General features: G+C 41.7%; 1 protein-coding gene across 1 annotated transcript; it reads left to right on the plus strand.

Annotated features, from left to right (window-relative positions):
• The first annotated feature begins 11,823 nt into the window (after positions 1-11,823).
• Positions 11,824-21,087, plus strand: mycn (MYCN proto-oncogene, bHLH transcription factor). The gene is made up of 3 exons (XM_055232222.1): positions 11,824-11,957; positions 12,232-12,929; positions 17,136-21,087. Exons 2-3 carry the CDS (start codon positions 12,257-12,259, stop codon positions 17,834-17,836), a joined length of 1,374 nt encoding a protein of 457 aa, XP_055088197.1. The 5' UTR covers positions 11,824-11,957; positions 12,232-12,256; the 3' UTR covers positions 17,837-21,087.
• Positions 21,088-21,696: the final 609 nt, after the last annotated feature.

A 21,696-nucleotide genomic window follows, 5' to 3' on the forward strand; every position in this document is an offset into this window, starting at 1 on the left:
GGGACGAAGATTATTACAAGTGACAAAAGGAAACACTTTATTGTTCCCAAATGTGTCCTCTGCACTAGTTTATAAAGCAGACATGTTGTGCTTGTGTCTGTGATATAGTTATAATCTATGAGTGGATCTTTTTGTTGTACTTTGGGCATTTTAAATCGCAATGGTCCAACTTACTAAGCAAAATCGAGATCTGAATATATTACATATCTGTTTTTGTGTTATGTGGATGCTTCTGTCAAACTGTATATTCATGAAAGATACAAAATATGTGTATGCTCAGCTCTTATTTATTTATTTATTTTTTCTTTTTGATGTATAGTACCAAATGAATATGTATAATGCAATTTCTGCTGATGTCTTTTGATGGAGGAAATTTGCAAGTGTACTGTATGGAAGGAATTCAAACCTGGATGGGATTACCTTCATTATTTAACTTTTATTATTATTATATATATTTTTTTTTTACATTGTATTATTTTTATGTGCTTATTATTATTATTATTATTATTATTATTATTATTATTATTATTATTGCATTTTATTATTTCTATATGCTTATTATTTATTTATTTATTTATTTATTATTATAATTTTTTCTCTTGTGTGTATATGAACATGGGGGGTTAAAAAGAGGGGAAAAATGTAATCGGACTGTAACCTGTATAGCTGCAGATGAGATTAATGCTTGAATCAAAGTTTGATCCCAAAAAAAAATTCAAATAAAAAATAAAAAAATCACCATATTCATCTAAAACAAATTAGTAAAAGAAACAAGTTCACTGAATTCCACCGTAAAGTCACCGTAAACATCATCACAACAAAAAGCCGTGCAGTGGTTGGCCCCTCTAACGCGACGCTGCTGAATCCTACGTGTATCACCGATTTAAGAAAATAAAACTGGAGAATGAAGAACAGAGCAGCAGTGAAAATGGGGATAGAACAGAGCAATGACGTCTTGAATACAGGAGATTAAAGATTACTCAGACATCCACGGATCACTCTAAATACAACTTCAGTGGGTCAATGAGAAGGAAACAACTACACCATGGATAAACGCTCTAAAAAAGTTCATTTTGCAGCATGGATTTTGGCTACAAGCTCGACTCTCATCCCAAAGCATCATATAGTGACTCACACGGCTCTTTCTTACAAGTTTAAAATAGAAATGTTACAGAATACGCTTCATGTGGGCTAAAACAGAATTAGCTTTAGTGTTAAGGAGGCAAACTCTACTCCCAAAGGCCTTACACGCTCTGGGACTCTAACCTCAGACCTTCTCGTTATGAAGATGGCGTTACAAAACAAGCCTGGAGCCCGACGCAGCACGGTCCTGCTCATATCCAGTGTCATGTGTCAGTAATGCTCATCCATCAGAGTATAGATTTCCACTGGACTGGACGATCGGGTCTAATGATGTTCACCTCAGGGACCTCCAGGATCGACCGGTGCTCCGGGATCCAGGGGCTGATCCATACGTCGTAATGTGATCCTGACGCTATGGCAACGCACACATATTTACCCAATGTGATCAAAGTAACGCGGCGATGAAAGACAATTAACAGACGGATTGAACGGGGAAACGAAGGAGGTGTCAGTAAATGAAAAATGTGAATTGATGAGGGATTATGAGAGGGTGGGGCAGCGATAGACGAAACAAATCACGACTTAAACAACGATAAGGAATTAAAGTGCCCATTTAAGTTTGGTTACACCTTTATTATTCCCGTAAAGAAATGCATGGGACCCATCTCCAGATCGTGAGCTAGTCTTGGTCAGTCTTAGCTGGAGGATTTGATCTGTTGTGCATATTTTGGGTTGATGGGGGAATCAGAATCCTGGAAGAATCTCACCCAGACAGAGGGAGAACAAGCAAACTCCACACAGAAAGTGAACCTACTTACTGGAGGCCACCGTTTTAAGCTTTGACACCTGTAGACTCACGTTGGGAAAAAGAACCACAACGTTTTGTCTAGGGCTTTTACGTAAACGTACTGTTACACTGTAAAATATATTACTAAAGTAGTGTGGACAATATATTAATAAAATATTGCTTACTTTCTTATAACGGTGTAAAATGTTCTGTTTTCCATGCAGCAGTGGTCATATATCACCTCATTCTGTATATTATAGACCACTGATGTTCAATTGTGCTTTAAATTTCTTTTCTTCCCACTGCTTGAGTAATATAAAACATTAGTGCAAGCTCACCTTCTTCAGACTCTTCAGATTGTGAGACTCTGTGAGACTGACTTTGTTACACTCTGTTAGACTCTGGCACAATCTCACCGCGTACTGCCTTTAACCCGACAGTATCGTTGTAACCGACAATAAAGATCAACAGAACGATCCCTGTTCCTCTGCTCCTGTTCTTGATGCAACAGAACAGAAACCAACAGTAGAAGTGAAAGTGTCCATCAGTCTCCTCCGTGCCGTGTCTCCTGTACAGTACAGAATGTGTTCAGACAAATTTACATAAATGTTGGATCACAGTGTGACTCTGAAGTGCTGTATGTTTGCGAGTTTTCTCCCCGACAAAACCCACAATGTCGATGAAACGTTCTGCACCGACAAAGACGCCTACGAAGGTTTGAACTTTGAGAGAGTTTAAACAAGAGAGAAATGTGAGAAAAGTGTATAAAGTGTGTGGTGAGGGGTTTTACAGCAAAAAACATATAGAATAACTGTAAAAATAAAGCTGATACTTCGCGGATTTCACCTATTGCGGGTTATTTTTAGAACGTGACCCCCACGATAAACGAGGGACCATTGTACTGCACTCAACACAGCCTCTCCAAGCACAGCACTGCAGTCAATATTCATTCACTCTCTGGAGGCTCTGGGTTCGATTGTCATGCTACCCAGGCCTTTCTCTGTGGAGTTTGCATGTTCTCCCTGTTGCCCTTTTTCACACAACTACCTCTATTTTACAAATCCATCCTTATTTTTCCATTTTTGATGCATCAAATAAATAAAATACCGATTTAAGTAGAAGAAAAATGTAAAAACGGATGTACTTTTGAGTAACTTTTATGCAAGCAAACAATGAAAAAAACTATCTGTCCAGCTCAGAAACACTTTAAATGACATATATGAACAATAATCAACATTTATACAAGAGATTATGCAGATTGTACTTAGGGTTAGGTTTTTACAGCCGTTCTTATAAAAAAAATGTCAGGCGTTGATGCAGCTACGACATTGATTTTGCCAGGTCATATTTTTTGGAAGGTTTACTAAAGAATATCTGAAGTTCTGCAGCTTCTGAGTTTGTAATCTTTGTAATAAGTAACATATTTAAAGAGCGCCATGCCTCTGCTTTGAGACACCGTTTGAATTTACATGAAGAACAATTGGTTGCGGAGTCACGGTAATGGAAAGTCCGCAACCGCGAGTTTATCAGCGACAATAGGGTGAACCGGTCAGAGCTGGGATTGAACTGCGAACCTCAGGGGGAAAATTAACACCTGCTGCCCCTTATACAACAACAAAAACAAAACAAATTAATTAAGCTATTTCAGTTCCCAAACAATGTTATTATTATAAACCACTGCACAATTATTAATACACGATTTAGCGATTCTGTTGCAACTTTCCCTTAAGTCTAACGTCTCCATATGAAGTAACTATGTGTCAGTGAAGTGTGCCTTTCCCATAAACCCCTCATTTACAAGTGCAGACAGATTTCTGGTTTGGAATGCTCTTTTTTCCCCACGCTAAACGTTCTTTAAGTACATTTACGCGGTGACGAGGACACAAAGCTTTCATTTAGATCAGCAGAGACGAGGAGGAGGAGGAGGAGGAGGAGGAGGAGGGATACTGGAAATGGAAAAAGTGCACTTTATAAGCAGAGGTGGTAGAAGAACCAAACAATGTATTCAAGTAAAAGCAACATTACTTCAAAATAATATTAGTCATGTAGAAGTACAAAGTAGTGACCTAAGAAATGGCTCAAGTAAGAGTAAAAAAGTACAAAAAAAATGAGACAAACTAAATCTTATCTGAAGGAGCTGCAAGTAACACAAATGTTCAAATAATTTCATATTGTCGATATAAAGCTTTGTCACTTATAAACTTACTCACAGTGGGAAGAAGAGCCTCAAATTTTACTCAAATAAGAGTACTGCTACTTCAATACAAATATTACTTAGTAGGAGTAAAAGTATGCCGTTGGAAAAGTACTCTGAAAAGTACTATTTCTTTACAGAGTGGGTATTTTAATTCTATGCGGTATTAATTGCTCGCACATAACACGTTTAGATCACTAGATTATTGTATTTTGGAAATCATATTGATACTTTGCCGCTGATGTCATCAACATTTCCTGGGGGTGTGATGCTAACTGTAGGCACTGCTCTGTCTGAGGCTTTATTAGACTTAAATCTGAACTTTATTTCAACACATTCTGACCAGAAAGAACTGACTTGAGTTTAGCAGATTTGTGTCGTTATAAGTCCCTCTCAAATAACGCTACAGTCACAAGCTAGCTAGGGTTAGCCAAAGGTTTTTCAATCAGTCACTCACGTTTTTGTTGAAAATTAAACATTTAAACAGGACCAGGAACACTCGGATTGATCACAGGCTCCTGAAAATGTGCTGTTTAAATCAATTTTGTAGTTTTTATTGAGTTTTCAGATAATCTAAAACCTTACCAGCCTGTTTGCTACCATGTGTGTTGTGTCACCATGGTAACTGCTGAACATTCCACAATACACATAAATATAGAACACCCCTAGAGTGATATCACTGCAAAGTATCAATATTCAGCGAAAATAACATATTTCACTTTCATTTTGACGCTCTCAGACTCCTCTCCCTTTTCTCTCTGCACTAAATCTCTCCCCCTTCAGAGCGCTATCAAAACACAATCAGCTGCATCCTGCTAATGAAACTACTGCACATCACATCAGATTTGTCAGGTTGCTGTGTACAGTTTTGTGTCATGTTTTTGTACATTTATGCATGGGTGATATAGGCTTGTGGGCGGAGCCTTGGACAGACTCTTACAGATAACCGTGAGAAGAGTCTGAATAGGGCCCAGGAGAGATTGATAAATTACTCAAACATGCATGGATGACAACTCCAGGCACGTTTTTGATGAGCAAACAGCAAAAGTAGATGTTAACTTGACTTAAAGCTCACAAGAGTCAATTTGTGTAATATAGGAGCTTTAAAGTTCATTTAGATGAGTGCGGAGGAGGAGGGATCCTGGCACAGGAGTTACTTGGAAGTGGAAAAATGTTTATAAGGCCTTGAATCAGCGCGTTAACATTTGATAGTCACCCGCGGGCCCGACTTAAGACATACTTCTGAGACAAGATCTGACAAGACCAAAAACCACTTCCTCTCTTGCATCGCACATGTAGGATCAGCTGTTCCAAAGAGTTCAGCAAGTTCAAATATACTGCTGTCGATGACACTAAGAATATACCAAGAATTATGTTGTGCCTAAAAATGTCTCAAAAAGGTTGCGTTCACGTTGTAAAATCCCTATTGATACTTTGCGGTGACGTCACGCTGGGGGGTACTGCAGATCACCTGTTGTACTTACAGCTAAGTCAGTACTTTCTTGTCAGAAGTGGTGGAAGAAGTACTTTGTTTCTCAAGTAAAAGTACAGAGGTTAAAAGTTACTTGAGTAAAGGTAAAATTAAGGTTAAAAATGTACTTTAAGAGTAAAAAGTAAAAGTATTTAAGTACCCTTTTAAAAATGTACTTTAAGAGTAAAAAGTAAAAGCATTTAAGTACCCTTTTAAAAATGTACTTTATGAGTAAAAAGTAAAAGTATTTAAGTACATGTTTAAAAATGTACTTTAAGAGTAAAAAATAAAAGTATTTAAGGACCTGTTTAAAAATGTACTTTAAGAATAAAAAGTAAATATAGTGAAGTAAAAGTAAAAAGTATCCACTGTAAAATGTAACAAAGTAAAGTGCAGGTACCGAAAAATTCTATGTAAGTACAGTACTCAGATTAAAGTCTAAATTGAGTAACAGAGCCTTAGACAGAGCAGTGCCTCTTGTTAGCTTCAACCCCTCGTGGCATGTTGATGACACCAGAGGCAAAGTATCAATACTTTCAAACTGAGCTGGACAGGATTCTGTGTTAGTATTTTCTGTGTAACTGTCAGTTTGTGGCTAATATCTCTTTAATTGCTGAACCTAAAAACTTGCCATATTAATCTTACGTCTTAAAGTCTTTTCAAATGACAACAATCACGTCTTTGGGTTTGAATAATGGCACCACTTTCTGAATCAAATGCGAAAAAAAAAAAAAAAAAAAAATCAAACTTTTGTTTCCAGGCCAGTGTACACAGAAACACCACAACAGAGAGATGTCTTGCTCAGGGACACAGTCGCAGTACGCCCTTTGGACCGCAAAATCCGTTGAAGTGTGCAAGCCCTGTATTAACTCAGCTACTTCCACCCTCGTGCCTTTATAAAAATCAATACAAAATAATTACCCGGTGACGTAATGCATTCCAGACTGTATTAGTAATATTTGAGTACAAAATGTGATCCTAATCTTTTAACGGCTCCTCAAAGATGTTTTTGTGCTGTTATGAGTGTACCTACTTCCACCGGTTTTCATGTTTACAGTCCAAACATGTGATATCAACAGTGAAATTAGCGTTCAGCTTTAGTCAAATGCAGCTCGTGGAGGCCAGCAGTTATAGAATTCCGACCGTGAGTATCATAGCAACCAAAGAGCCAATCCGGGCTGAGGCTGTTGAAGGTAACGCTTGGCAATGCTGTCAATCAAACCTGTTGCTAACGCTAGAAGGAGTGACCTTGGGGAGAGAAGGCGTCTGATTTGGCTATTTTTAATGTTCACATCTTGATTTACGGACACATTAGTGAAATAAAAACACCAGAATCATGTAGAGCGGATTAATACAAACATTTAAGACCAAAATGATGAGTCTGAGAGCAGCAGTTACAGAGAGAGGGCACAGTTTTACAATGTAGAGTGAATTGGTGTCAGTGGAGCCAGAAGCACAGCCCATGATCACTTCTTATTGGGAACGTGGCAGCTAGCATGTTAGCTACGACCATTTATATACCGTATTTTCCGGACTATAAGTTGCACTTTTTTTCTTAGTTTGGCTGGGGGTGCGACTTATACACTGAAATGGATGTTTTTTTCCTCATTATTATGCATTTTTTGGCTGGTGCGACTTAAATTCTGTGGCAACTTATACTCTGGTGTGACTTATACTTAAGCGCGACTTGTTCTCTGGTGCGACTTATACACTGGTGCGGCTTATTCTCCGGTGGGACTTATTCTCCGGTGCGACTTATTCTCTGGTGCGACTTATACTCCGGTGCGACTTATTCTCCGGTGGGACTTATTCTCTGGTGCGACTTATTCTCCGGTGCGACTTATTCTCCGGTGCGACTTATTCTCCGGTGGGACTTATTCTCTGGTGGGACTTATACTCTGGATCTACTTATACGCTTATACTTCAGAGCGACTTGTTCTCTGGTGCGACTTATACTCTGGTGGGACTTATTCTCTGGTGCGACTTATACTCTGGTGGGACTTATTCTCTGGTGTGACTTATACTCTGGTGGGACTTATTCTCTGGTGCGACTTATATTCTGGTGGGACTTATTCTCTGGTGCGACTTATACTTTGGTAGGACTTATACACTGGTGCGACTTATACTGTGTTGCGCGTATACTCTGGTGCGACTTATACTTCAGAGTGACTTGTTCTCTGGTGCGATTTATACTCCAGAAAATACAGTATACAGTCTATGGTATATACAGGAAGAAGTGTGTCCCCTTATCACTACTAACGAGGTCATACTAGCATATAGCATCCATAGGGATCACTCATGGATCTTTTATCTAAACTGGTCCAATTGCCCAGTCGTCTGAGTCCATGGCAGGTGCAGGTGAAGGGGCTGGTCATCGGCAGGGACCAGACTGTAAAAACAACTGTCCTCCCAAACATCTGTAGGTATGAAAATGTAGAGACCATGATATCTGTGTGTATTTATACTACAGAGGGGTGCACTGGTCTGGTTTGGTCATCACTCCATCTGAAATCCAACCATCCAATCACAAGCAACACATGTAAAACTGTGTCTGGAGTTTAAAAACACAATGGAGCACTTCCTGTATTTCCACATGATGACATCACAAGGTGGAACAAAATGTTTCAGTTTGAGAGAAGAACTCGGCCTAAATATGCAGGATTTGTGTTAAACATGTGTGAATGAAACAAAACACAACTCTGGGTATGTTTCGATGAGGAAACGTTATAACATAGATCATAAAATAGTGTAATATGGGCCCTTTAAGTACAGATCATGTGATTTCTGTTCGTCCGGGGCATCTGTAGCTTCCGTTAGGACAGGAAAAATTTAAATTAAAAAAATAAATAAACAGATAAACTATATAAAGTGCAGAAAGTCTCTCACTCCCACACACGAGTTCACAGAGGAAGAGGACGGGCAGAGGAAGGACCAGAGGAGCAGGGTCAGAGCTGACAGGGATAGAGGGATGAAGGAGGGACAGAAGCGTGCCACATGGAGAGGATGGAGGGATGATGAGAGGAAGTGAACAGGGGATAGAAAGATGCAGGCGGGATGAGGGGAGGAGAGAAGTCTGGATAGAGCATTAAACTTCTGGACGTTACAGTTCCTGCTCGGCGGACTTAAGGATTAAAGGGGAATTCCCTGTCCTCTCTTCCTTTTCCCTTCTCTTTCTCCTTCTTTCCTGTCCTCTCTCCTCTCCCTCTAGCTCCATCTCTCTCTCCTCTCTTTCCCCTCATCTTTCCTCTCCCTCTCTACTCTTTCCCTCCCTCTCTCTTCCCTCTCATTCTTCTCCCTCCTCTTTCTACTCACTATCTCTTCCTCCTTCTCCCCTTCCTCCTTTTCCTTCCCTTATCCTCCCTTCTCTATTCCTCCTCAACTTTCTCCTCTCATCTCCTCTTCTCCCTTCTGTCTGTCTCTCTCCTCTCCATTCTTTCACCTCCCCTCTCCCTTCTTCTCTCTTCTTTTCTTCTCCCTCGTCTCTCCTCTGACCTCCCCTCTCTCCCTTCTTCCTTCTCTTTCTCCTCTCTCTCCCCTCCTCTTCCTCTACCTCCATCCCACACTCTCTTCTCTCTTTCCCCCTCCCTCAGCCCCCTCTCTCCCCTCTCTCTATCGCTCTTCAAACCCTCCCCTCTCTCTTCTCCATCCTCTTTCTACTCACTCTCTTCCGTCAATTTCCTCTCCCTCCTTTCTCACCCCCTCTATCTCTCCCTTCTCTCCCCTAACTCTATCCCTCCTTTCTTTTTTCTTTTTCCTGAGCCTCTCTCTCCTCCCTCCTCTCTGCCTGTTTTCCCCTCCCCCTCCTTTCTCACTCTCCCGTTACTTTTTCTCCTTCCCTTCTTCCTCCTTCTCTATCCCTCCTCCACTTTCTCCTCTCATCTACTCCCTCCTCTCCTCTTCCTCCCTTTGTCTGTCTCTTCCTTTCTCCTCCCCCTCCCTCTTCTCCCTCCTCTCCTCTTCCCTCCCTCTGCCTTCTTCCTTTTCTTTCTCCTCTCCCTTCACCTCCATCCCTCACTCTACTCACTGTCTTCATCCGTCTCCTCTCCCCTAACTCTGTCTTGTCTTTTCTTTTTCTTTCTCCTCAGTCTCTCTCTCCTCCCTCCTCTCTGCCTGTTTTCCCCTCCACCTCCTTCCTCCTCTCTCTCCTCTCCTTTATACAGTCTATGCATTAAACCCATCTATCTCCATGGAGGCGAGAATGTGACGCCACCAGGTCAGTTCTGTGGAGAGGCGGGCACAAAGAAGAGGTTTTTTGACTAATAAAAACACCTGTAATTACACACATAGAAAGTTTTACATGACAATAATTGTGGTATACTGTGTAACTTTTCTAGTGTATGGTCCATCTTGTCTCCATAGAGATTCCATTTCTTTGCCTAGAATGTTCCACACATGTTTGCCATTAAACAAATCAATTACCATGGAGACAAAAACAGCCAGGTCAGGTAAATCAGATGTGTACTGCGGATTTGAAAGGCATTTTTGAGCAGTAAAACACAACTGAATAATGCTAGTTAGATACGTGTAATGCCATACTGTGGGACATTCCAAACAAAGCAATAACACCCACTCTCCACTGGAAAAAGAAAGACTTGCAACTTAAAAAAAAAATAAAAAAAATAAAATCAAAACTCTTCAAAATAAGTCTAAAATTCTTAAGTCAAGCCATATAAAAAGTAAAAGTAGTTCTCTCATCTTTGTTCAAATAAGTGTGATCTAACCAGACTAAACCTCATTATTCCTCCTCACTTCCCTCCTTTTTACACTTCCCATTGTGTGTTTTTGTTTTGTTTTGTTTTTTACCCCGGTGCATCTGCCTTTGAAACGTGCTTAACGATCGTTTCTTGAGTCCACATCCCTGCGCCTTTTCCCCGCGCGTAATTACAGATGCGCTCCTCTCCAAAAGCGCTCATTACGCACAGCGATTGGGCACATCTCCAATAATACGCTCCAACCAGCCGCCACCGCTGCTGCCTCCTCTGCCCCCGCCGGTGCTACTGCTGCTGCCCGGGGTTACGTAACAGATAGTCTCGCTGTTTTTGGATCATTCTGTCCAAACTAGAAATTGCGCTTCACCTCGCAATGCATCTTAAAACAATTATTTACCAACATATCGCGCGCATTTATGACATTTGACCCGTTTTCTCAATGTTTCGCTTTGTGTTTCTTTGTGCTCTTTGTCAGTCGTGTCTGACCGGTCTGGGACGCTGGTTTGTTGTCGTGCGTCCTGGCTGGGCTGGTTGGCTGGCGCGTTTTGGAGACAGTGCCAAAAGTGTCCAAAAGAGGGCGCGCGGTGCTTTGGGTTGGTACAGTAGCAGTGCAGCGGGAGTCTATTGGGATTCCGGTGGGTCGCGCAGACAAAAGAGACATGAGGAGCATTTGAAAGCGCAACGGGAGGGTTTGGTGTGGCGGAATACTGCCGTGCGCTCTGATTGGATAAGCGCAGTGAACACGGGGCTTGCATGTAAATACGAAATCTAGAAAGAAGAATGAGAAACGACTGTTAGTACTAACAGTCTAATATTGTTTAATTATTTCTGTCTTTTAACTGTGTTTTGTTTAAATTTTCCTGTGGGATTCCTAGACTAAAGTGCACATGTAGACAGTGCCCTTGAGCAAGTTACAAAGACCTTGGGGGTTGTACTGAAGGTGTTGAACCCTCATCTCTATGGATAACTACACTAAAGGCAAACGTTGCAATTTGTCTGGGGTTATAGTGAAAGAATTGTGTGGGGTTTTTTTGTTGTTGTTTTTTTTGTTTTGTTTTTTTTTTGTTTTTTTTGTTTTTTTGTGCTTTTTGAGTTTTGTTTTTTTTAATGCAATGCAATAAAATCAATGTATCTCATAAATGTGAAAAGAGGCAATATTTCCCCAGCAACATTATCAAAATATATTTATTATTTGGAGAAAAATAAAAAGACTACTACTACTACTACTACTACCACCACCACCACCACCACCACTACTACTACTACTACTACTACTACTACTACTACTACTACTACTACTAATAATAATAATAATAATAATAATAATAATAATAATAATAATAATAAGCAAAAATATATATCATTCGTTTCACTCTCCAGCCACAGTCCGTCTCTCCCCGCAGCTCTCCCCGCGCCCCCCTCCCGTCTCCTCGCTCCAGTCCGCGGGGGAGAAAGGAGAAGGAGCGCAGGGGTGGGCACACACACACACACACACACACACTGGGGGGAGGGAGGCGGAGTCTGCCTCTCTTTTTTTCTCCTCCCCGCAGCAGCAGCAGTGACTATAACACCGCAGCCTCCACCGTAATGTGTGTCAGAAGGTTGTCTGAGCTCCCCGAGTAGTAGATGTATCCCTCCGCGCTCCTCTCCTGTCCTCACGGTACCGCTCTCACCACCGCCAGCGCGCATTGGTAGACACGAGAACGATATAAGGTACGCATTACTTTTGCATTTCAAAGTGCCAATGATTTCTCTGTGATCTTTGTTGTACTGTGCGTTTAACTGCTGCCGTGCCATTGCTTTGTTTGGCTTTTTAAATAGTAGGTCACTTGTGCGTAATTGGCACTTTTACGCACAGCCGGACACGTGTTGTTTGAAAGTGTACTTAAGCGTAATTTCAAAAAGGAGTAGACTAGACTAGAGCAACGTGTGTGGGCTCTCCAGGTGTGATGGAGGACTAAAGCGTGTTCTTGTTCTTCCACCCCAGACAGGAGCGTTGATTTCGGGAGAGAATGCCGGCGATCATCGGTAAAAACTCGGAGGACATGGAGTTTGATTCGCTGCAGCCGTGTTTCTACCCCGACGAGGATGACTTCTACTTCTGTGGTCCCGACTCTGCGCCACCGGGGGAGGACATCTGGAAGAAATTCGAGTTGCTACCCACTCCGCCCCTCTCCCCGAGCCGCGCCGCGCTACCGGGAGACGCAGCAACGGGAGCGGACGGGATTGTCGACCCGCTGGATCCGCTGGACTGGGCTTCAGAGCTGCTTCTTCTCCCCGGGGACGATATTTGGGGCGCCTCGGACGACTTGGACTTGTTCGGAACCGATTTGGATACGGCTACCAGCGCGAACGGCATCATCATCCAGGACTGCATGTGGAGCGGATTCAGCGCCAGGGAAAAACTAGAGAGGGTGGTGACTGAGAAACTCGGCAGGGCAATTAACGGGGCGACGGTCACGGTAGCGGCTGCAGCAACGACAGCCTCGGCACCGGGAGGAGGCGCAGGAGGAACCAGCAGGAACGCGTGCGTCAAAGCGTCCGAGCTCGTTACGCGCAGCTCGGTGTCAGAGTGCGTGGACCCGGCGGTTGTGTTCCCTTTCCCGGTGAATAAGAAGAGCGGCGTGGAGGCGGCGGTGAACTCGGATGCCACTTCCACGCACGGGAGCGCACACAGTGACACCGGTAAGACGCGAAAACCTACCCAAGTATCACCGTAAGTGCTTTATAATGTCGTTGCTGTTGTTTATTTATGTGTTTGTTTGTTTACTGCCAAAGCAAAACACTCCGACGCGTCACCTCCACGAGCTTACCCACTTTGTGTTATTGTTTGGGTGGAAGTTGGTAGGTGGTAGGTCTGGAGCTTGTTCATATGACCAGCGCTGAATCCGATTACCTCACGCACAGACGCACGCTCACGCACACGCACGCAGACGCACGCACGGACGTTGTGTTTCCATGCCTCTTGAGGACACTACATTCACTTACGCAGCGTTCACACTTGTCGCTTTGGTGCTAAATCAAGTCCGTTTCAATCCTGCTGTGGACTTGTTTTGGTTTTGGTCTAGTCCTGGTTTAGTTTCGGGTTTAGTCCCAGTTTGGATGTGGTTACTACGTGAGCGCACCTTGCATTTATTTCCTAGAGACTCATAACAACCGTAGTCACTCCAAGTTTGTCTAACCTCAACCAAATCCTCAACCTATTTAACCCAAGTCTGTAGAGCTAATAATAAACAAACACAACACCAGGACTTGGTTTTCATAAAGGAGGCAGGTCCAGAGCGCGCACAGATTTGACTCCAGTCCTCACAGTGTTGCAGACACACACACCCCCAGGAGCGTGGAGCGCGTAGTGGCTGGCGCGTTTATGTAATCAGCGGGCGCTTCATCCGGCAGATGGCGATAAAATGGGGAATTGTGCTACGACCTTAGCTGGCACCGCTGAACAAAAAGACACGGAGTGACTCGCCTGGCGCGCTGGTGTTGTCCAATTACGCGCAAGGCTAATAATAAACAAAGCCAATCTGTGTTTACGAATTGGATTAATGCGATGATACGGTGAAGGTAAAGATGTTAAAGTGATAAGGTTGGATCTGATTCTTGTTCCTTGTTCCAAAATAACTACTTTCTGTGGCAGGAGAGTGTGACAGCTGATCATTATTGTTTTGCCTGGAATGTTCCACAGTATGGCATTAAACGGATTAATAGGACGCATTTCATTATGAGCTTAAGCTGCTCAAAAATACCTCGAAAATCATGCATTCTCACTGTGAGCTGGGTCTCCTCTCCACAGATCTGACACGTAACTTGGCTTGGTAGCATCTCCTGTTCATTTTTCCATGGTTGTACAAAAGTTTAGTGCCAAGGCAAGGAGAACGGGGAGAAAGGTTACACAGTGCTCCAAAGAACTAGCCATAACACAGATAAACCTTATATTTTTAGTGTATTTATCAGTAAAACCTCTCCTCAAATTAAATGACTTAAAGTGAGTCGAAGTCTCCTTTGGTGTTTTTTGTTTTGTTCTTTTAAGTTGCTATCCGCGTGGCCAGCTTGATGCACTAAATAAACACCCTTATCGTGGGCCATTGGCGGTGACACAGAGGTACAAAGGAAGGCGTCCGGCTTGGCACACCGCGCTGAGGGTATACTTTGCCAAAAACGCCGCCCACTCAACAGTCAGAGGAGGGAAAAAGAGGGAGAGAAAGAAAGAAAAAGGGAGGGAGAGAGAGAGAGAAAGAGAGAGGAGGGAGGTGGAGAGGAAAAGGGCTATTCTTTCAGACCGGGTGACAGCAGTTTTGAATGTGCAGCCTCCATCTACACAGCTGTCTGTTTGGCACCACTCCAATGAGTGATTTCTACAGTTTGTGTACAAAATAGACGGACGGATGGAGAGATGGATTGAAAGATAGATAGATAGATAGATAGATAGATAGATAGATAGATAGATAGATAGATAGATAGATAGATAGATAGATAGATAGATAGACTGACTGATTGATAGACTGACTGATTGATAGATTGATAGATGTTATATAGAGTACTGGTTTAGACCTGGTTTAGTCCTGGTTTAGTCCTAGTTTAGACCTGGTTTAGTCCTGGTTTAGACCTGGTTTAGTCCTGGCATTGGTTTAGTCTTAATCTTGATAATCCTAGTCTAGTCCCAGTTTACATCCTGTTTATTTAACAAGTATCAGAGCTGTTTGAGGAGTATAACATCCCTCAGGACAACAGACCTCTCCATCACATGTATGCTTTATATCATTCTACTTTGACATTTATAGATTGATTGTATGGTATGATGTGGTTTACCGACAACTCCAAGCCAAACCAGATGCTTTGAGCGGTTATATTTTTAGCTAGCACGATATGCTAGCTAATTTTGCTAGCCTCCAGACCACTCTCATGTGGTGTAGCCAGCTATGCCCACTTAGCCATCAAGCTTCTTTCTTTTACTTTAAATCAAATCATTTATTTACAGTTCTATCTTTGTGTGAGTTATTGAAAGAACCGCCTAGCTTCTCTGCGTGGTAAGCTTTGTTGTCATCCCTCGATGTGTATTGCCAGTGCCAGGGTTGTGTCATGGTGCCAGCTTTCAGCGTGTGCCCTTGAGTGTCTGTCTGGTGTGGTTTACAGTAAAAGTGGGCTAGTCCCTCCCTCAGCTGATTGGGAGTCTAATCTCAAAGTTATTTTTACTACACCTACCCCGTGGTTTCAAACGCGCCGGCGGTGATAGTCTTCGCTGTAGGTAGAGGAGGTTGGGGAGGGAGTGCAGTTTGGCCTGGTTCAGTTCTGGTTTAGACCTGGTTTTAGCTCTATCTTAGTTGGTATTAATTTCTGGTTTGGACTTGGTTTGGACCTGGTTTGGACCTCTTCTGGACTTACTTTAGACGTGGTTTAGAGCTGGCTTAGACCTGTTTTAGACCTGATTTAGACATTAGGTTTAGACTTAGTTCAGTTGTTGATCTGGTTAAGTAATACTTTGCATCTAGTTCTAGCCATATTTAGTTGCTATTAGTTGAAGTCCTGGTTTAGACCTGGTTTAGTCCTGGTTTAGTCCTGGTTTAGTCCTGGTTTAGACCTGGTTTAGTACTTTTGTAGGTTACTGGAATCACAAGTTCTGGGATAGTGATGGTTTAGGTCTTTAAAAAACAGTTCACAACAACTAGTTTGGACCTGGTTTAGACCTTGTTTAGTCCTAGTTTAGTCATTCTGTAGTTCATTATTATTGTTTTATACTTCAATCCAAAAAGTCCTGGTTTAGTTCTTTGATAGTCCTAGTTCAGTTTACAGTTTACGTCAAGTTTTGTTCATGTTTAGACCTGGGTTGGAGCTGGTCTAGACATATACTTGTTTTTTTATTTTAATCACATTGTTTCAAGCCCTGGCTTAGTCCTGGCTTAGTCCTGGCTTAGTCCTGGTTTAGTCCCACTTAAGTCACATCTTAGACCCCGTTTAGACAGAGCACATGTGGCCACGCTTTCACCTTAGGCTCAGGACAACATATTGTACATTCTCTGCATATGGGAGCATACAGTAAAAGGAGGAGTGGAGGAAGAAAAGAAAGAAATCTCACCTGTCTGCTCCACGCGGAGACGGAGCATGTCAACACCTGCCGGGTAGATTAGCGGAGCACTGACTGACGCCAAGCACTAACTGGTTTCTGCCATTGAGCAACGCATTTTTTTTACTACCTTCCCACACTCACATACTGATGATGTGATTAATGCTGAAATGCTACGAATGCTTCAAGTGTCAAAGGAAGTTACTGTAAGGATGGATGATGGACAGAGCCGGTACTAGAACAAGGAAGGCCAGGGGTTTGATTATTGACGTAATAGTTAGAAATTTAAGGGATGAAAAAGTTCAAAAAGTAATATCAAAAGTACTTTTAGCTGTCGTTAAATGGGTGCACTGAATGTTTTTCAAGTAATAAAATATAGTTCGTTCTGGATCACTACAGACAGAGTTCTTCGGGTCCAAATAAAACAACTGTAAGTCAGTGTTTTTATTGGCTCCAAACCAGGAAGTAAAGCTAGTGTACTGTTAGCACGCTAGTTGCTGTTAGCGTTACCAGGCTGGCCTCTGAAAGTTATGAACAGCACATAGAAACTCATTTTGGTGAATAATTTGGATGCCAGGAATGTGTTGGTAAAGTTAAGGATTCGACTTGCTCTAAAGAGTTTAAAATGAACAATTTCTGGTTTTCGTGTTTTAAGACGGTAAAAATCAAATAACGTAACACATATAAACAAAACAACAACTATTTAACACTGACTCGCAACTGATAAAACCAAAATGCAAAAAGGTTATGCCACCTCGCAACAAGAAGGTCTCCAGAAATAGCCTCATAACCGACTAATTTTGTGTGTTGTGTTTTGTGTTTCTTCACAGACGATGATGATGACGATGATGATGAAGACGCAGAGGAGGAGGACGAAGACGAAGACGAGGAGGAGGAAGAGGAGATCGACGTGGTGACGGTGGAGAAGCGGCGCGGCCTCTCCCTGGCGACCATTTCCGCCAAACCTTCCGACCAGCGCTCCGCCTCCTCCTTAACTAACCGCTTTGTTAGCCGAGCGCCGCAAGAGCTAATCCTCAAACGCAGCTCCGTTCACCAGCAGCAACACAACTACGCCGCGCCCTCCCCTTACGCTTCCGACGACGACCACGCCCCTCCCGCCAAGAAAACCAAATCCGCCGACGCTCCGAGACCACCGACCCGCACCAACTCCTCATCTTCCACCTCCTCGTCCATCTCCAGCACCCGAAGCAAGCGATCGTCTAGCGGAGAAAGCAGCCCTCGCGCCATGGCAACCGGCTCGGATTCGGAAGACAGCGAACGCCGACGCAATCACAACATCTTAGAACGCCAACGCCGCAACGACCTCCGTTCCAGCTTCCTGACGCTACGGGATCACGTTCCTGAGCTAGCCCACAACGAGAAGGCGGCCAAGGTGCACATCCTCAAGAAAGCCACCGAGTACTTGAGCTCTCTGGAGGAGGAGGAGCTCCGACTGCAGCAGGAGAAGGAGAGGCTTCAAGCGCGGAGGCAACAGCTAATGCGCAGGCTAGAGCACAGTCGGACACGCTAACAAGTGGAGGTGCTAACCGCTAACACACTCAAAGTAGCCCCCCTTAGACTGCAAAAAGTCAAATCTATCTAAGTTAAAATAGCTTGAAGTAAGGAAACGTTATCTTGATTTGAGTAAGTTGCATTTGACAAGTAAAAATACCGACCAATGGAACAAGACTGTAGTACTTAAAAGTAGAGATGCACCGATTCAGGATCAGGTATCGGGCCCATGATATCGATTGAGTCGATATTCTGGTTGGGCTTTTAATTGGATGTAATAAGGCCATTTACAGTTAATAAGGCAACTGTTGTTTCGCAATACCTTCAATGGTATCGATTAATGTCATGTATTGGCAGATGCTTGTCCAAAATATCGGTAAAATATTGGTATCGGAACTGAAAAAGATGGATCGGTGCTTCCTTAAAACAGGGAACTACACCTTGTTACACTTAAGATAAGAAAGACAACACATCATTGCACTTAAAATGAGAAACTAAATCTTGTGTTGCTCGAACTAAGAAAAAAATACACTTTTACTTGTCAAGTTGAATGGACTCAAATCAAGCGAAATCGTAATTCGAGTCGTTTGAACTCACCTAGATATGACTTTTTCACTGTTCCCGGATGAACCCTTCAACTGCAGTCTTTTTAAGCAATCACGAAAGAATGTAGAATGTATACAGAGTGTTGAAATATGGAGTTGTGTCCAAAATGAGTCATTGTTTATACGTGTATTGGTGTCCATCTTTAAGTTCGAAGGACGAAAAGCGAAGAATTTATGGCTAATATGGCCACTATTATACGTTATGAAACAAAAAAATGGAGGAAATCAAATCAAAAAGTAAAAATCTAGAGTGTAAGAATGTATCCAGTAACTTCTCTTCTTGTATAATGCGATCGCAATACTCCCCAGAAAAATTTGAATTGAATTTTTATTTAAAAATTGTGCGGCCGAGCCAAAAACTATTATAACGTTTAATGAAATTCGAATAGTTTAGACGCCTTTGAAGAGGAACCTTTGGGATTGTCCTTAGTTTTCTAACCCTAAGTGAAAAAAACAAAACAAATACATTTCATAAACCATTACATAAATAACAATGATTCATTCTGGACACAGCAAAAGAAGTCACTTATCAATGCATGGACAATACAACCAATGGCCTTTTTAGCGTTAGCAATGCCGGCTACGCTAATTGGCCTTTTTTTTATATATCTACAAGTGCTCACGTTTCACACTTCTCAGAGGACTTACCCACATCGATGCATGGACAATACAGCCAATGGCCTTGTTAGCGTTAGCGATGCCGGCTACGCTGATCGGCTATGCTAATCGGCTGTTTCTTCGTATATCTACAAGTGCTCACGTTTCACACTTCTCAGAGGACTTACCCACGTATTGACTGCAACTATGGGCCCGCGGCGGAGTCCGAAGGGGGGCTCGATTGGACTGTCACTGCAGACACTTTTTTTGCACATTTGTTGACGTTAAGAATGTTTCGGGTTTTTTTACTGTTTTTTCCCCAAATCCACACATCGAGGAGAATAACGGAAGCAGCCGACATATATATAAACTTTTTTTTTACGGAAGTCTTCCATTGAACTGATATCATTTTTTCGTATCTTGATGGTTTTTTTTAAAATGATTTTTTATTGTATTCACTGTGACACCAGCCTGGATTCAGGGAAAAGTTTTAAAAAGGTGTTATAGGGCACTTTGCTTGGAGAGTTCACTTACTTTGCCTTCACCACTGCAAGAAAATGACATAAATAAATGCGCAAATACATTAAAGGCGCTGTACCTGATTTTTATAAAAACACAAAAAACAGAACTAGTTCATTTTAAACGGTTTGCGGCGGTCCAAAGTTATTCCTCACTTACCTTATTCATTCCGAGCATTCTAATGATTCACTGTAATGAGTTTAAACGCGATTTTCACGACTGTCACGCTAATGCTAACTACAACTAGCATGCTAATAGCCCACTCCCTGATTATCAGACAGTAAAACGCCTCATATTGAAATGCAGATAGTACATGGCAGACTTATTTTGACCTCAAGAGCTGCTTATACAATGTATCTGTGCTGGGGCAAGACACGTTTTGCTCAAAAAAATCAGGTACAGGGCCTTTAATGATCAAATACAGAAGATTTTTGTACACTTCTCTGGGTTAGAATAGCCACTCTCTCTCCTCACTCCGGTGCTGTGGGCGCGTTTGTACTGTGCACCTTTTTACCGACACTTTTGTAAATACCATTATTGTAAATATCATTAAAGGGTCCGTATTACGCTATTCTCTGATCTATGTTATAATGTTGTGTCCTCATCAAAATCATATCAGGATGTGTTTTGGTTCATTCACACATGTTTAACACACAAGCCCTGAGTATTTAGGCTGAGTTCTTTTCTCAAGCTGAAAACACTCTCTTCCACCTTGTGATGTCATCATGTGGTAATACAGGAAGTGCTCCACTGTGTTTTTAAACTCCACACACCTTCACTAGAATCAATTGGATGATTTCAATTTCAGCCCTGGAGTTGCAAATCTCTACTGAACAAAAGGTAAAAGGAGCTGTTACCTTGAAAACTACCACTTCATGACATCACAAGGTGGAACTGAGCATTTTGAGCTTTGGAGATGTAGACAGACTAATAATAAAACATGTGACTGAAACAAAACACAACTCCAGGTCTGTTTTTGATGAGGAAATAACATTATAACAGAGTCCATTTTGTGTAATGTAGGACCTTTAAACCAACTCCACTCAGACCTGCCTTGTTTTGTAAAATGTTTTGATCTTTTTTTTTTAATACGTCTTCTTTAAGCTGCCAATAACTAGACTGGAAGTTTATATACCTTTAAAGTACTGTAAGCCTCGATTTTCTGAGAGTTGCGATAACTTTGTAATATACGGATATGTTTATTATCATGGTATGTTCCTCCTCCTATTTCTTTGTATTGTACCATATTACTAATTCTACACCATTATGCTTTTAGTGTGATGCATACTAAATTTGATACTTATATTTTCGTATGAAAATGAGTTCCGGGTAGATATCACTTGTCTCTGCCAGTGCTTGGTTTGTACAGTTCATGGCCCTGGCTTTAGACACTCCTCTGTTCATATGTGTAAGTATCGGGTGCATACAGACTGGGTATACAGATATAAGATGTTTTTTCTTTTTCATTTTTTTAAATATGTACATTTAGTGCTGCAACTTATAGCACTTTGAAATACCTCATTTTGAAAATAAATAGACTTAAACTGTTCACTGTTGGAAAGTGTTTGTCTTTTATAATTATATTTTAAAGTAGATATATTGAGCTTGGGTTTGCTCTATAGTTATAATCTATGACACTCCTGGATCATTATGGTACATTTGGACATTTTAAATCACAATATTCATCTAAAACGACTTAATAAAAGAAACAAGTCCGCTGTAAATGTCATCACAGCGAAGAAAAAATGTAAATTATGATGTTTTTCAATCTGGATTTTTTCAAAAACAAAATCAAAATGGCTTTCACTACTTAATTTCATGAACATAATCGAGACAGACTTTTAATCACTGCTATTTAACGCAAAAAAAACCCAAAAAAACAAAACTCAAATGACTGAATCTTTATTAGTATTCTATTGATTCACAATACACCTGCTATGATCATATATCACCATCATGAATGGGTCATACAGAGGTCATATAGAGGTCATATAGAGGTCATACAGAGGTCATACAGAGGTCATAAGGCTAACGCACATGTACATAATAATAATAATCAAACATGCTAATCAGTGAAAATGATGATTGCTTTATTACTATTCAACATTCATAAACAGAAACACAAAACATTCACACTGTTCATTCAAATTCATTAAGG

This window comes from Periophthalmus magnuspinnatus, chromosome 24 (genome assembly GCF_009829125.3).
Source record: "Periophthalmus magnuspinnatus isolate fPerMag1 chromosome 24, fPerMag1.2.pri, whole genome shotgun sequence".
NCBI lineage: Eukaryota > Metazoa > Chordata > Actinopteri > Gobiiformes > Gobiidae > Periophthalmus > Periophthalmus magnuspinnatus.

Excerpts from the sequence above, each read along its gene's own strand:
- mycn (XM_055232222.1), top strand. The coding sequence starts at position 12,257 with ATGCCGGCGATCATCGGTAAAAACTCGGAGGACATGGAGTTTGATTCG. Across the intron at positions 12,930-17,135 it reads GAGCGCACACAGTGACACCG|ACGATGATGATGACGATGAT; the intron begins GTAAGACGCGAA and ends GTTTCTTCACAG.